Consider the following 15,721-nt stretch of genomic DNA (forward strand, 5'->3'; position numbering starts at 1 on the left):
AGGTGCAAACAGAACGCTAATCGTAGTTCGGACGCGAGAGATATGGCCAAACTATGAAAGTCTCACGTAGTAGTGAAAAAATGATGACTGGAATCAACGATTGTCGATTTCCTAAGCCCAATCGCCGGTTCCTCTACCTTTTTATGCCGATTACGTGTCTTATTACTGTATTTTTAAGTTTTGCATTGTGTTTTTCCCTTGTGCCTACATATAGGTCTTTTTCTTGACCTATTAGACACATCTGCGCACCTCCCTTCTCTATCTTTTCATATTTTTCAGTTTTTAGACTTATAACTTTATAGTTTTTAAATTTAGATTTATTTTCTACAAGACTTCAAGATTCAAGCTGTTCATTCTGAGTTTTATTTATTTCACTCTTTTCAATTGCGTTCTTTTTAATTATGTCTTTGCTTTATTTAATTATGTCTGGCTAGTTTAGTTTCTGATTATAGGGTTTGTACATAGTTGATTAAATATGTGTATTTGATTTATTGATATCAATTTGACCTCCAGCTTGTGATTCATGATTTCTAGTGCTTGATTTCTTGTGAATTATCTGATCAATAATTTGCATATTTAGTTATTCAATTTGAGACTTGAATATTAATATGATAATTGTTCAGCCAATTCATGAATGCATAATATGGTTCTACCTTGAAACTTGAATGTGATAGGTTGACTATAGGAAGCTAATCTTTGTGTGATATTTGGAGTTAGTTTATTCTCTTGAGACTTGAATGTGATAGGAATTTATTTATCTAGTTTTATAGTTGTTCGTTAAAGAAGATTATGAATTAGACTGTGATCTTTCATCACGGCTGAATTAAAATTTGTAATTGAATCAACAAGTTGAATGAATATAATTTATTGACGATAGTACATTCCTAGGGTTGGCGTCTTTGTTAGGATTATTTAAAGCAATTTATGCTTGCAATTTTTTTGTTGCTATAAAAATAGTGATCAGGTGCAAATGGCACAAATAGACTTATTTGTATCATTTGTTTCAAAATTTGTTGCACCAATACAACACGAATGGTACGAAAGAACCCATTTGTTCCATTCGTTCCAAAAAAAAAAATGGTGCGATGTGTTCTAACAAAAAAAAGCCTGGTAGTTTGTTCCAACAAATTCAACTATAATTCATGAACAAAAATCCTAATTGAAGAAGCAACATAACACGACATAAATCTTAATCAGATCTAACAAAATGTTTGGACTAAATCATCAATTTCTTTATTTTTTTCGTTGATCTCGAACTAGATTTTACATATCTCGTTTAGATCTGCAGATTTATTATATAAATAATGAAGGGGACATCGCGACAATGACGGTAGACGACCAAATTATGGAGAGGAAAACAGTGTTTTCACTAGGTTAGATGGAGGTTTCGACTGTCAATGGCGGTGAATTAGAGAAGATGAAGACTTTGTGCAAGTGATGACAGCGACGTCGCCAAAATTTTAAAGGACGACGACAATGTTCGAGAGAGAGAGAGAGAGAGACAGAGGGACAGAGAGGTCGCAGAGTAAACAAGAGAAAGAAAAAGCAAGAAAGAAAGAGAGAAATCAGAAATGAGTTGCAAGATAGATATATAAATTTGGTGTAGGAGTAATTTTGTACGAAATCTTAAAACTTAACTACTCCATTTGTCCCATAAGAGTGTGCATGATTGTTGGTGTCACGGGTTTTAATAAATGTTATGTAAGTGTGTTATTAGTGGAAGAAGGGGTCCACTTTTATTCGTGAAAGAAGTGATCCGAAAAAGAAAAGTACACACTCTTGTGAGATATCTCAAAATAGAAAAAAGTGCACACTTTTATGGGACGGATGAAGTATAATTTATTGAAACTAAGTTGATGGACAACTATTGATTTTTAATATTTATATTGGTTATATAGAATTTTGCCTCATAATTTTTTTTCTTATCTATGAATTTAATAAACATATAGTATATTTTTATCATTTGTTTAAATAAAATTGAAATTATTATGATTAATATAAAATTAAAAATAAACTAAAAAGAAAATATTATATTCGTGTCAGTAAAAGTAGACATAAGACGAGGATAGAGTTTTTTTTTTTTTTTTTGAAAGAAAAACTTGTGATATATTAACCCAAATCGGAAACAACAATGTCAAGAAGCCAATCAGGATAATCGGCCTTCCAAACAATTACATCCGAACAAGACAAAGAGAAACGAGCAAGCTCGTGAGCTGCTCTATTAGCTTCACGACGAGCGTGAAGAAAATCAACAACAACAACCTGACGCGCATGAGCAAAAGCATCCCAAAGCTCATCGCAAAGGGACTCGGAGCCGTGGTGAGAGTCTTGAAGAACATGGATAGCAAGGAGAGAATCAGAAAACATGATAACCGGACCCGTATCGTGTTCTAAACAAAAGCCCACAGCCAACAAAAGAGCGTGTAACTCAGCTAACAGCACCGTTGGTGTGAAACCAATCTTTTGAGCACCCGCTGCCACTGGTTGGCCCGAAGAGTTCCGCAAAATAAAACCAACACCAATGCGAGAACCATCCTCATGGAAAGCAACATCGACGTCCACCCGAATCAAGTTTGGTGGAGGGGAAGACCAGTGCTGTTCACCCTCCCGAGGCAGAAGACGATGCTCAATAAGCACCTGCGCTCTCGTTTGCTGGTACGTCTCCAACATGCGAGACCCCTCTTCCAAGTTAAGACGATCATGCTCCCCTCGTTTCCCATGCTTTAACTCACACAAAAACTTCCAAGCTAACCAGAGAAAGAAGATCCATCTGTGTAACCCCTCTTCACCACAGCGATCCGCCACCACAAAAAAAAGATCCAGTAAGGATAACTTTCTAAAAGGCTTGAGAGTATTCCAAAAAACTGTACATTTCCAAGCATCACGCACTTGTTCACACCAGAGTAAGCAATGGCAGGTAGATCCCCAATCAGCTTTACACCAAAAACAGATAGCAGTTGTCGGAACATGGTGCTTTGCGAGATTGGCATTAACTGGGATCGAATCATGGATGGCACGCCAAGCAAAGTGTAAGACTTTGGGAGGAAGATGCAAAGCCCAAAAATGTTTCCACCATTTGCTCATAACTACGCGCGAAGAAGCTTCATGAGGTTGATAGAAGTTAACAGCACAGAGATATCCGGACTTCACCCCAAAACGGCCTTTCTCATCAAAAGCCCAGAAACGAGAGTCTTCCTTTCTTTCTCTCGGGATTTCGATCGAACAGATAGCGTGCACCACGTGAAAAGGGAAGAACTCCTCAAGCTTCGCCTTATCCCAAGTTCCAGCGGGTTCAATGAAATCCATCACTTTCATATTCTCGGGCAAAACTTCCGTGGAGGTGGGCTGCCACACCCCCATTCCTGGAATCCATTTATCTGTGAAGGCCGATACATTCTCTCCAGAACCAATCTTCCACCTTAACCCAGATTTAAGAATTTCTCGTCCCCAACAGATAGAACGCCACACGTAGGAACAGTTTGGCGAAATTTGTGCGTCCATAATATCGCACTCACGGAAGTAACGCTGCTTTAAGACACGAGCAAGAAGAGAGGTCGGGTGCTTAATAATTCTCCAGACTTGCTTCGCAAGAAGCGACTGATTGAAGGGAGCTAGGCGTCTAAAGCCAATGCCACCCTTAGATTTTTGTTGGCACAGCTTCTCCCAACGCGCCCAATGCATTTTCCGGTTATCATCTGTATCCCCCCACCAAAAATGGGCGCATGCTTTTTCAATATCCATGCAAACTCCGATCGGAATTCTGAAACAAGTCATAGTATACGTCGGAATTGATTGAATCACTGATTTAATAAGGGTCTCCTTACCACCCGAAGAGAAGAATTTGTGGTCCCATCCTTGGATTTTTTTAACCACCCGATCACGGAGATAGTCGAAGTGGAGCTTCTTTTGACGGGGAATGAAAGTGGGGAGGCCTAAGTAAACTGCGTGGCCAGCTGTCTCAGAGATACCAAGAGAAGACGTCACCCTTTGGATATCAACAGGCGAAGCATTAGGGCTGAAGGTGATAGCCGACTTGTCAAAGTTAATAATCTGACCCGAGGCCTGCTCATACATTCTCAACACCTGTTGGAGATTCCTTGTCTCATCATCAGAAGCTTTGAAAAAAAGGAGACAATCATCAGCAAAGAACAAATTGGTAATAGTCGGGCAATGACGACCCATTTTGATTCCACTAAACAAACCCTGATTCTCGAAGCTCCGAATCAAAGAAGAGAACCCCTGTGCGCAGATGATGAATAAAAAAGGAGAAAGTGGGCAGCCCTGCCGCAAACCTCGGGAAGGGGAAAGAGATCCATAAACCTTGCTATTGATCACAAAAGAGAATTGAACGGTACCAATACATTGCATGACAAGGTTGATCAAATGAAGAGGAAAGCGGAGCACCACCATCATAGCTCGTAAGAAATTCCACTCCACCCTATCAAACGCTTTGCTCATATCTAGCTTAGCCGCAGCAAAACTTTCCGCCCCTTGTTTCTTGTTTCGAATCCAGTGCATGCACTCATAGCCCAAAATGATGTTATCCGAGATGAGGCGCCCGGGAATGAAGGCACTCTGAGATTCATCGATCACTCCGTTGAGAACCTTGCGAAGTCGATTAGTAAGAACCTTAGCCACCATCTTGTAGGAAGTATTACATAGGCTGATCGGTCGGAAAAATCTCATTTCCTTTGGCTTTCGTGTTTTTGGGATCAAAACGATCAAAGTTTTATTCCAATGGCGAATGCTCGTCTTTCCATTAAGAACTTGAAGGACGTCATTAGTAATGTTCTCACCAATCTCGCCCCAGAACTTCTGAAAGAAGAACGGGGGAAAGCCATCTGGGCCCGGAGCCTTGTGAGGGTTCATCTGGAAAAGAGCCTTTCGAACCTCTTCGGCTGTAAAAGGGCAGTCCAGTTCAGTTCGAGATCCCTCGCCAAGGAAAGAGGAGCAGGAGTTAGTGACATCGTCGATGCAAAGAGAGTCAGGTTGATTGGAGCAGAAAAGGTCCGCAAAGAAATCCTTGACAACAATCGCCATTTCGTTCTCTTTTTTAACCTCAACTCCCTCAGAGTTAAATAAAGACGTAATAGAATTCTTTTTTTTCCGTTTACTAGCAAAAGCATGGAAGTATTTGGTATTTCGATCTCCTAGCCCAAGCCAATTAGCTCGAGATCGTTGCTTCCAATGTATCTCATCAGCTTCCAAAAGTTTCTCAAGATCTTTAGTGATTCTGCCTAACTCTGAAGAAAAGTTCTTGGAACGAGCGGACTTATTAAGAAGGTGTTGTCGTTTCTTTCGAAGCTCAAAAATCTTCCGGGATAAAAAATCAAACTTGTCCTTAGCCCAATCCGAAAGATAACTCTGGCAGTCAGCCAACTTCACGTGCAGGGGACTCCTAAAAGAATTAGTCCAATTCACAAGAAGATCAGCACCGAAGGACTTCTCCAGAAGCCATTTTTGTTCAAAAAAGAACCGTTTATAGCCATTACCTGCTTCCACCTGTTCTTGATTGTCAACAAGGGTGAGCAACAAAGGTCGGTGATCCGAGCCGTGCGGATCTAGAGCATGAACCTCCCGGACAGCAAAAAAATCATCCGCTTGACGGTTGCATAAGAAGCGGTCAAGCTTGCAAAAGCGTGCATCATCACCTTTTCTCTGGTTGTACCAAGTAAAAGGAGCCTCACAAAAGATGGATTTCAGCCCACAAAATTGAAGACACAGATTGAAATCACGCATTTGTGCCCAAGGTCTTCGGCTGCGTTCACAACACTCGGCTCGGGCAGTAACTTCATTAAAATCTCCACCCACCACCCATGGAATATCCATATTGGAACAGCAAGCAAGACGCTTGAGCAAAGTCCAAGAATGATGTCGTTTTTGAACATCCGGATTTCCATAAAAACCAGTGAAACGCCACAAAATAGTCTTATTACTCCACTTCTTATTCTTTATTCCACCGACAAATATTAGGGCATCCTCAGTTATTAGTTATTTAAAGGAATGGCTATGAATATGTGTATGGTGCTGTTAGGGAAGGCGGGAAATTAAATGGGTAGTCCCATCACTTACTTTTCCCCACACCAAACAACCACAATAATTTTTCACGATCCTCTAAGTTGGCCCACTTCTTTTGATGAACAGAACAGGTAGATTTTCTTCTTCTTTTTATACATGATTAAGATTTACTTATTTATAGGTGTATTTATTAGTATCTTTTGTTAAAATTAAAGAACAATATACTATATATAGTTCCAATGTTTGTCAATTTTAGAAATGTGTCAACATTTAAAAAAAAAGTCATTTTAGTAGCCCACGTCATTATAATTAAAATGTTTGGACGTGATGTGCCGTGTGCGACGCCGGTAATCGACATCGTCTGATAAATATGAGGCAAGTGGAGAAAATTTACAGACATTGGAACAATATTTTTTCTTAAATAAATGATAAATAATACAGCCACAAGTTCGGCCTCTTCTAGGAAAAAAGAACCGACTTTCAAGACTTTGGAAGCACTTCTTGAAAATGTGGAATACGGTAAACAGACTTTGGAAATGATTCAATATATTTTTTATTTTTTATTTTGAAGGAAAGACTCAATATCCTAATAAACACCAATTCAATGATTCTTGATTGGGTTACCTAATTTACAAGGTGTAAAACAGATCAGACCTAAGCGGGTTTGTTAATTATCCTTAAAGTTGTTAAACCACATGTCCAACTCATTAATTTCATGGATGCTACATACCTAACCCAATTTTGACCTATTTAATTTTCAGTGGAAATCATAATTACATAGACTTAGCCCCAAATCTGATTATTTTCCGACACTCGATCGGAGTAGAAATAGATTCTAAGCTACCACGTACTTGGTGTCCTAACCTATTCAGTCGCACATGCAATTGTTTAGGACATAGCATATTGTTCAAAGAAATAAAATAAAAATAGAATCACAGAGTTAACCGGGCCAAAATCTGAAATGATTTTAATTCCACGCACAAAGTTGAGGCCTTGAGGTACAAATCACCTTTCCATTTATCAATTTTATTTAGTTTCTTTGCTATATATCTTACTAGACAAGAGCTAATTAATGTGATCTTTCTTTTAGTGGTCGTATCTCTCTTTGATTGATTACTATAATATTCCAATTAATAGACTCCCAATGATCCCTCAACTGATCAAAAGCCCTGTTCTGGATACTGCAAATCCATCTTACCATCAAACTTATCTCTCTCTCTCTCTCTCTCACACACACAGAAAAACAATCTCAGATTTGAGATCTAGGAGGAGAAAAAGGGATCATGCTTTAATAATATATGCCGTCTCTGTCAACAAAAAAAGTTGTCGTGCCTTTAAGGAGCACCAAACAAAAGAGTAAAAACAAGAAATAGACATACAATGGGGTCGTGAAAATTATGAAGATAAATAACGATAATACTGTACAGTTAGTTAGTAAGCAATGTACAAGCACAGCTGGTTAAAATCTGAGAAGTTCAATAAGAGATGTGGAAATCGACATACAAATATAAGGGCTCCTCACTCTTGTTCGTCATCATCTTCTTCCTGCAGTCCAATATCATCTCCGATTCCATCGAGCAAACTATCAACATCCTCTCCCAACTCTGCTAGCCTTGCACTGAGCTTCTCTACCTTGCTCTGCTCTTGCCCAAGACACACTAGCAGATCATTCAACTCGGCTTCACTCTCCTTTTGAGCTAATTCCCTTGCTTCTGCCTTTATTTCCTCGATGTCTGGAGCAGCTACAGCCCCGCCATTCTTTAATGCTTTTATTTCGCGTTCCAGCTGAAAGTTAGCTTGCTCAAGGCTATTGTATGCATCAGACAAGCTTTTCAGATCAGATTCAAGCTTAGATGCTGAATTTTGGTGAGCTGAAGACTCGGCTTCAATTCTGGCCTTCTCTCCTTTGAGGGCATCCAACCGTTGGGAAGTCTCGTGAAGATCCCTACGGAGAGTCTCGACCTGGATTCTGTCTGATCCACTGCTAACCCTATGTTCAAGCTGGGACGAACCACTTTCACCAGTCTTTGCGAGGTCCTCAGCAAGAGTAGTATTCCGACTCAAAAGGTCCTTTGAAAAGAAAAACAGCATAGAAAATACATAAAAGACTGGAAGTGCAACCATTGTAATTCATTAAAAGTTGCAAGTTTACACGATATTCAGTCATATTAGAGCATATTAACAACAATCAGTTAGCAAAAAAATTGTGACAGAAACATTGATCGACTTTTTTCCAGACAAGTTCTCCACAATTGCTGCACGCTCTCCAGGAGCCACAGAAAGAATATAGCCAAAGGAGTTGAATATACGCTTAGCATCTAAGGCTGCATTATCTTTGGTTGTAAATTTAGCAAAAAAAAAAGAGGACTAAAACAAATTTTCTCGCTTTAAATCCCTCCTTTCTCTTCCCTCATTTTCTATAAAAGTGAATTTTACCTTTCCTTATTCCTCATTTTCACTCAAAGGAGGGATAATATTATCACACCAACACCTAATATTATCCCTCATTGGAGTGAAAGTGAGGAATAAGAAAGGGTGAAATTCACTTTTATAGAAAATTAGGGAACAGAAGGGAGGGTTTCAAAGAGAGAAATATTTTTGTCCCTAATTTTCTTGTAATAAATTTACAACCAAAGAGAAAACACCCTAATAGTAAAAAAAAAAAGTCTTGTAGAGGATGGGTTATGCAATAACAACTGTTTTAGCAATAGAAATATTATATACAGATAAGCCACAACTGAATTACCTGTATCTCAAGGCATTGCTTCTCCACAAAGTTTTTCAGTCGCTTGATATACTCCTTGTCCATTTCTCCACTCTGCTGTTCTATGTAAGCCGGGACCACCGCCACCTGGCTTCTTGGATGACTGTAAATTTCAACAATTTGTTCTCTAATTTTTACCTCTAACCCCTTCAGAATGATAACAAACTGAGGATCAAGCACCATCAGAAGTATTGGATGATCCTCATTCCTCTGATCAGTGTTTTCATCATCATAAACTTCTTCAATGTCAGACATGCTAGCACCAATAGATCGAGTCAATGGTTTACGGGAAAGAGCAGGCTTTTCAGATGTAAAAAGCGAGCTCTTCTGCATTTCGTCAAACTTAAGAAGGTAAGAAGTAAGTCCAACTTTTTGGCTAATAGCATCGATGACACTAAAAGAATCCTGTCCACTGTCAGCGGTCTTATTACAGATTATGCACACTCCTAAGAGTACAGCAGCCAATCCCCTTACACATACAGTCGTGGTTTGATTAGAAATTAATTCTAGCAAGTATGTGAGGTGAGGACGTGATCCGAGGAAGGACTGTACAGCACTTGGACAATCAAAGAGCCAAAGAAGTAGTAGCTTTAAAATGATTGGCTGAAGATACGTAGTATCTGATAGGCTAGCTTTTCCATCTTTACTCATAGAAGAGGCAAGTGCCAGGTACTTAACCATACGGTGCAGTAAAGGCTCTGGACCTCCCAATATCGGTGTAGGCGCTTCAAGTTCAATTTTAAGAACCTGCAGCAGTTTTCACATCATAATAAGAAAAGAGGTGCGTGGGAGATTTTCGAGTTTTAACTCCATAAAAGATGCCAAACTAGAAAATCTTCAGACTTGAAGATAACTATGTTGATGTTGGAAAAGCAATTAAAAGAATAAGAATAATAAGAAAAAGAATGTATACCCTCTCCTTGCACTGGATGTTATCCTTCAGAATATGAGATAGGACACCAGCAGCTCTGCAGCAAGTCTACACAAAACAAAGCCAAAGATGAATTCACCCCCAGCACAAGAAAGGAGGAACGTCTTGAACAGATGAGTCAACAAGCTGTCACGATCTCAGAATATGAGAATAGTGAAATTAACAAAGTGAAAGCAACAAACAACCTGGACACAACACATTCACCATATGCTATATCCTCCGGTTACTCATACAGATGAAAGATAACACATTCTCTAATAGAAAGGAAGCTTTTTTGTTTTTGAAAAAATAAAAAAGGGGGTACGGAGAAAAATGGGGAATAGAAATTGGAAGAAGCCAAGTCCAGCTCATTAGACATAGCTAAATATCATGTGAAATGCACAAAGTACCTCAAGATCACCATCACTTTCACTCAGTATCAGCCCATGCAGTAGCATACTGCAAGAAAAAATAACTTTCAGGACAATTTATCAATGTTTGAATGGGAGACTTCCGAAGAAACTGAAAAAATAAATATAACCTTCCAAATGATATGTTCAAATCTTCCTCAAATGGTGCATTTATCATTGAGTGTGGTTGAGGAATTAAAGTCGAAGCCAACATAGTTTGACCATCAGGATTTTTCTGATTCAATATAGCAACTCAAGGGAATAAATAGAGAATCAAAATTCAGAAGCAATAACAAACAAAGCATAAAAACAAATAGGCAGCCAAAGTTCGGTATTATTCAAATTTAGATCTCATAAATATCAAAAAGAACAATCACCAAGAAAAATTATATTTTTTTAATAAAGAACCTATTTATGAAGAAAACTAGTTTTATTTCTCCAAACTCTAGTAGGGTATATACACTTGTCATATTTGTTCATAATGGAATTGTTTGCTTCAAATCAGGCTAATCACACAAACCTCGCAAAAGCTCTTAAAAACATAGTCTGCCGCAATGAACTCTTGTGTGCTAGAAGTTCGCAACATAATTCTAAGTATAGAATTTAAGGCCGGCTCAACATGAGGCTCGTCCCCAAGTGCTTTATTTGCAAGAGTATCACGGTTCTGAGGATGATTGACAACCAGATCACCAACACACTGTAGTGCCTGTAAAAATGAGAATAAAAAGTGAACCTCGAAAAACTTCATAAAGCTCCCTTGACCAGATAGATTTACATGGACTTGTAGATGACTAATTGCAGATATTCAGGGCAAAAGACAATTGACAAGACCTATACTAAAAATATGGTCTCATGTCAGTATAATACAATCTCTGATCCGGTCACACAATATGGAGAAAATGCATAAGCTCCAAAGGAACTTAGCTAATTAAGGAAAAAGAAAAGTAGAAGCACAAAAACTGCTTGTTTGAGTTGTTTCTTGGTACAGTAATATCTTTCAAACTGTAGTAGTCTTTGCTCAAATTACCAATTTGGACGCAATAACTCACTACCTTCGAATGCCTTATAAGTGAAGTGCTTACATAAGATCAATCATATTATAAATATATTTTGTGATCCTCAAATGGAACTTACCCACACACTCCTAGGGAAGTACGTCTTTTAGCTAATAAAAAGTTACAATTAATCTCCTTACCGATGAAGGACTATTACATGAATAAAGATGATTATACAAAAATGGACCATATTGGAACAGTTATCTTACCATACAACGGACAGCAACAGGAGCCCATTGGCTCTCAACTCCCAGCATTAATAGATGGTCCAACACCTTTTTCTACAATGGCGGAAACATATTAGAGAGAAAAACACCTATAGAACAATAGAAATGTTTAATTATATTTTCCTTTAGCGACTCAAGATTTTTTATGAATACACAAGATCACAATATGCAGATTTTCATAGTTTTTGTTTTACAGCTAAGAGTTTAAGAGCTGAAAATAAACCTGAACCAGAACTGTTTTATTTGCCAAACCATTCGAGTCTTTTCCAGGATCAGTTCGTTGACCACCATGCAAAAGCAACTTGATTGTGTCCAACACGCTGAGTAGATTTATAGTCTACTGGCATTCAGTTAATTCGCATAAGGAAATAATTAGCACCCAATGCATGGAAACAAACTCTAATTTAACAAACTTGAGCTTGCATCAAGAGAAAAACAAATATACTGTTTAACCTTCTGCTGGGTGAATTTATAGGTGCTTCCTCTGAGCTTCAAAATCGATATAAGCGGATCAAAGCCCACTGTCTCCCTAAGCAATACCTACACCACTTATCAATCACCTTATAAGAAGTTCAGAGCATCCTCAACATAGTGTGACTACCAAAATTATGAAGTAAACAAAAAAAGGGGAAAAAAAATAGTAGAAACCTGATTTGAGGAATTAAAACGGAGAAGATTGTTCAACAGTTCCAGACAGTCCTGTTTACAGCACCAAGGAGCAGAAAGATTAATGATGCTGTCAGAAAACTGAATGCACTGCTCACCAGAAAACACTCTACAGGATGTAATGTTAGCCATGATAATTGCAAGAAGACATTTAAAAGAAACTCAGATGTACCGAAATACAGGAAAATTAACAAAGCATTCGGCCATACGTGTCAGCTTTCTGGGGCCAGAAACAGACACAGAACATTTTTATTGTATTCTGAATAGTTCAGGCCTTCAATTGATATTATCAATTAGTTCAGGACATTTTTGTGAAAATGCTAATAGTTTAGGATTTAACTGAATATTTACCCAAGATAAAAATAAATGACTTATATTTAGTATGTTTAGTATATTAGAGTAACGTGGGAAAAATCTTCGCCAGGAGGTGATAAGTGGTGAGCTGGCATCTCTATTTTTCTTTTGGAGGAAGCTAGCATCTCTTTTTATTATATGTATATCCATTTACATAGATGGCCATGATTGTCAACAACCAATCAAGATGGATGCAGTGAAAAAATCTTATAGACAACCCATGAGAGAAAATGTTGCAAAATTGCACACTAGGTATTTAAACACCTGCACAACAACACCACCTTCAGAGCCTCCTTCCTCTTTGATGATGCCAAAGATCTTCTCCAGAGCACCTTCAAAGACCACAATTTTCTGAATTTCCTGAATGGTAATGAATATGATAAACCATGAGAAGAAGGTAATATAAAAGAAGAGGTTTGTAATCAATAATGGCTCGTAGAGGGAACAATGACCTCAGCTTCTCGAGTCAAGTATGTGAGAAGTAATAATGCCTCATTGCGTATAACCTACACCAAATAATAAACAAAAAAAATGTACAACATATGTGGAAAAAGAAAAATGAAAAGGAAAACAGATGTGCAGATATAAATTAACAGCAGTAGGAAAGACGGGAACAAATAGAACCCCAGTAAGTATCAGTACGGTACCTCACGATCCATGAGCATATCCATGAGCCTTGTAATACCACGTGGAATCGTTAAAATAGCTTCTTGGAGCCTGTAAGGAGATCCCAAAACATTTACTTGGTTTTTATTGAGAGGGATGGAGAGTATTAGAAGAAAATGATATAAGTCTTACCAATTTGGAGAATTTGTAAGAAGTGCTGTCAACAACTGCAATGTATAATATCGGATGTAGAAATCCTCCTCTAACTGCAGCGGCACTAATAAGCAAATCATATACGGACATAATCCAAACTCAAGGACTACAACAACAATTATCGTAAAGTTAATACCAGCAAGCTCAAAAGAAGTGAAATATTTTCCACTTCTCTTGAAAGCAAATCACTGTTCATTAGAGCTGGTTGCACCTCATTCTTTGACTTTTTTCCAAATTCAATTGGACTCAAGGCACTAACAAGAGTTTCCAGAGCCCCACGAACCTTCATAGAAAATTTTCAGCATCAATCAAAATCGGATGGAATGTGAAATCACATATAAACAAAAGTTCGTTACTGAGCAGAGCGGAGACTAGAAGCAATCTATATTCTATACTATAGCACGCACTTGTCTAGAATCCTTTAGTAATTATATGTATCTGCAGCTGCTGGATTTTACGTAATAGTAATACCAACAACACACTAAAATACTCAAGGACACAATTATCTCTGTCCAGTATTTAGAAATGGAAGGCTGCAGCTCAGCTAGAGGAAATGCAATAAATAGACAGATGAAGAAAAATGGACGTCACTGAAATGAAATGAATTCCTGAACAATTCACTTTCATTGACACATTCCAACTGCTTGATTGGTCCTCTAGCCATCACGTTGTCATCATATATTGGACATGACATCATCTTCTAAAATCTAAATGAACAAACTAATAAAATGTTTCTAAAAATAAGACAGCAAAGGCCTCAAACCATTTCTACGTCATCACGCCCCTCCTTTAAGACATTCAGTAGTGTGGGAAAGCCTGCAATACAATTCAGTGGAGGGAAGATATGAAATCGTGATTTCATGAATATGACAATGTAGAATCAGCGGCAATTTCATTAAGAAGAAAACCAACCCATTGCTCCAAAGGCTAACTGTGCATCATGACTTTCAGCTACGACTGCCTGAAGCTCAGCCATGGCATTCCTCCTGTCCTCAGCCAGGACACCGTTGCCAATGCGATCCAGCAAGCGCTCAACATAACTGATACATATGATAGGCTATGCTTTAAGTAAATAAACATTGTACAATATGAAAATATCAAACGGCTAACTAGAAGATTGTTTAGGTAGAACATGTATGCACTGTTCTTTAACTGCATTTCCACCTTCGTCTTCCTCTTGAATAGATTAATTTTTTTATCATATGCATTATGCATATATCACACTATTGACTCATGAAAAGCATATGGGGTACAACTACCCTTTGTGATCATGTCACTTTGGGAGAGTAAACTCGAGAATTTCAATGAACCACAAAAGGAATGAATTCATGAAATTAGATAACTAACAAATAGATTTTGCATGCAGCAAACTACCTATTCATATGTAACTGATAACACAAATCTTTTTCTGAATGCCGATATACTAACTGAGATACAATTTTGGCTAAAACTTTGAACAGTAAAATCAGTTTGGTTGAATATTACTCCAATCAATGGAAAAAGAAAGATATGAAGCTCAAAAAATTCATTGTGCATTCTTACAGGCTCTCTCTACTATATCAACAACTGTTTAGTACGAGCACCAAAAATTCGATGTGCATTCGGGTTTAAATTTAGTCAACAGGCTCTTTCTTCTATATCGATGACTAATCAGATATAAATACAGTTAAGCACCGCCATTTTACCTCATTGAAGTGCATAGTTTACTGCGTCTATACAATTGTAAACTTCAAATGATCTTAAACAATTACCTATCTTCACCGGAGCTCGAATTTTCGCTTCTAAAAACACGCCCGACAACATCCTGCAACAAGAACCATATGAATAGTTTGCATGTTAGCTCATAAGCAAGTATAAGTAGTCAGATATTAGTGCCAACATAACTTCAAATTGCCCAAATCAAGGACACCAAACTAAATTTTCGATCTTACCCAGCAGCAGAACAGTAGATTTAGCAAAAAAGACTAAATGGAAGGTACCTGGTATTTAGATACAAAATCCATTCTGCACCGCCGAAACAGCCAAACCTCTTCAATTTCCACAATGCATAAAAAGTGCAGAGATCATAAGGTTAACTAATCCACAATCAAAAGCCAGAAATCGAAATCTAAAATTCGTAGGTCTCAGTTGGCATTACACCGATCCCTAAACACAAAATAAGCCAAAAAAACTTGAGAAATTAAAATTAAAATTAAAATGAATTCTAATAAGCAAACAATCGTAATTACGTTACATGTGACCTATGAAAGGGATCGAGCCGAGGACAGACAGAGAAAGGGTGAGAGAGAATGTGCTTTCCTCTATGGGCCGGATTTTAGCAATTTTGTTGGACTTGGGCCCAAACCCAACCATGCCACATTTCACGTCAAGATTTTTTTTTTTTTTTTTTTTTTTAAAAAAAAGTCTGACTGGATCGAGTCCAACGTGGTAATGGTTAGTATCCAAGGCCTACGTTTCATGTCAAGATTTTCTTTCTAAGAAAAAAAGTCTGAGGTTCT

General features: G+C 37.9%; 1 protein-coding gene across 1 annotated transcript; it reads right to left on the reverse strand.

Moving 5' to 3' along the window:
- Positions 1-7,399: 7,399 nt before the first annotated feature.
- On the reverse strand, positions 7,400-15,482 carry LOC131015623 (golgin candidate 6-like). The gene is made up of 20 exons (XM_057944062.1): positions 15,464-15,482; positions 15,203-15,368; positions 14,975-15,027; positions 14,136-14,263; positions 13,987-14,039; positions 13,360-13,506; positions 13,203-13,276; positions 13,052-13,121; positions 12,857-12,910; positions 12,669-12,764; positions 12,033-12,083; positions 11,838-11,924; positions 11,608-11,721; positions 11,367-11,438; positions 10,623-10,808; positions 10,234-10,337; positions 10,103-10,151; positions 9,696-9,761; positions 8,765-9,529; positions 7,400-8,088 (listed from the first exon to the last, which is right to left on the reverse strand). Exons 2-20 carry the CDS (start codon positions 15,224-15,226, stop codon positions 7,537-7,539), a joined length of 2,745 nt encoding a protein of 914 aa, XP_057800045.1. The 5' UTR covers positions 15,227-15,368; positions 15,464-15,482; the 3' UTR covers positions 7,400-7,536.
- Between the last annotated feature and the right edge of the window lie 239 nt (positions 15,483-15,721).

The sequence above is a fragment of the Salvia miltiorrhiza genome, chromosome 3 (assembly GCF_028751815.1).
Source record: "Salvia miltiorrhiza cultivar Shanhuang (shh) chromosome 3, IMPLAD_Smil_shh, whole genome shotgun sequence".
NCBI lineage: Eukaryota > Viridiplantae > Streptophyta > Magnoliopsida > Lamiales > Lamiaceae > Salvia > Salvia miltiorrhiza.

Excerpts from the sequence above, each read along its gene's own strand:
- LOC131015623 (XM_057944062.1), bottom strand. The coding sequence starts at position 15,226 with ATGGATTTTGTATCTAAATACCAG. Across the intron at positions 12,084-12,668 it reads AAGGTGGTGTTGTTGTGCAG|GACTGTCTGGAACTGTTGAA; the intron begins GTGTTTAAATAC and ends TGCTGTAAACAG. Across the intron at positions 10,338-10,622 it reads TTTTTAAGAGCTTTTGCGAG|AAAAATCCTGATGGTCAAAC; the intron begins GTTTGTGTGATT and ends ATATTGAATCAG.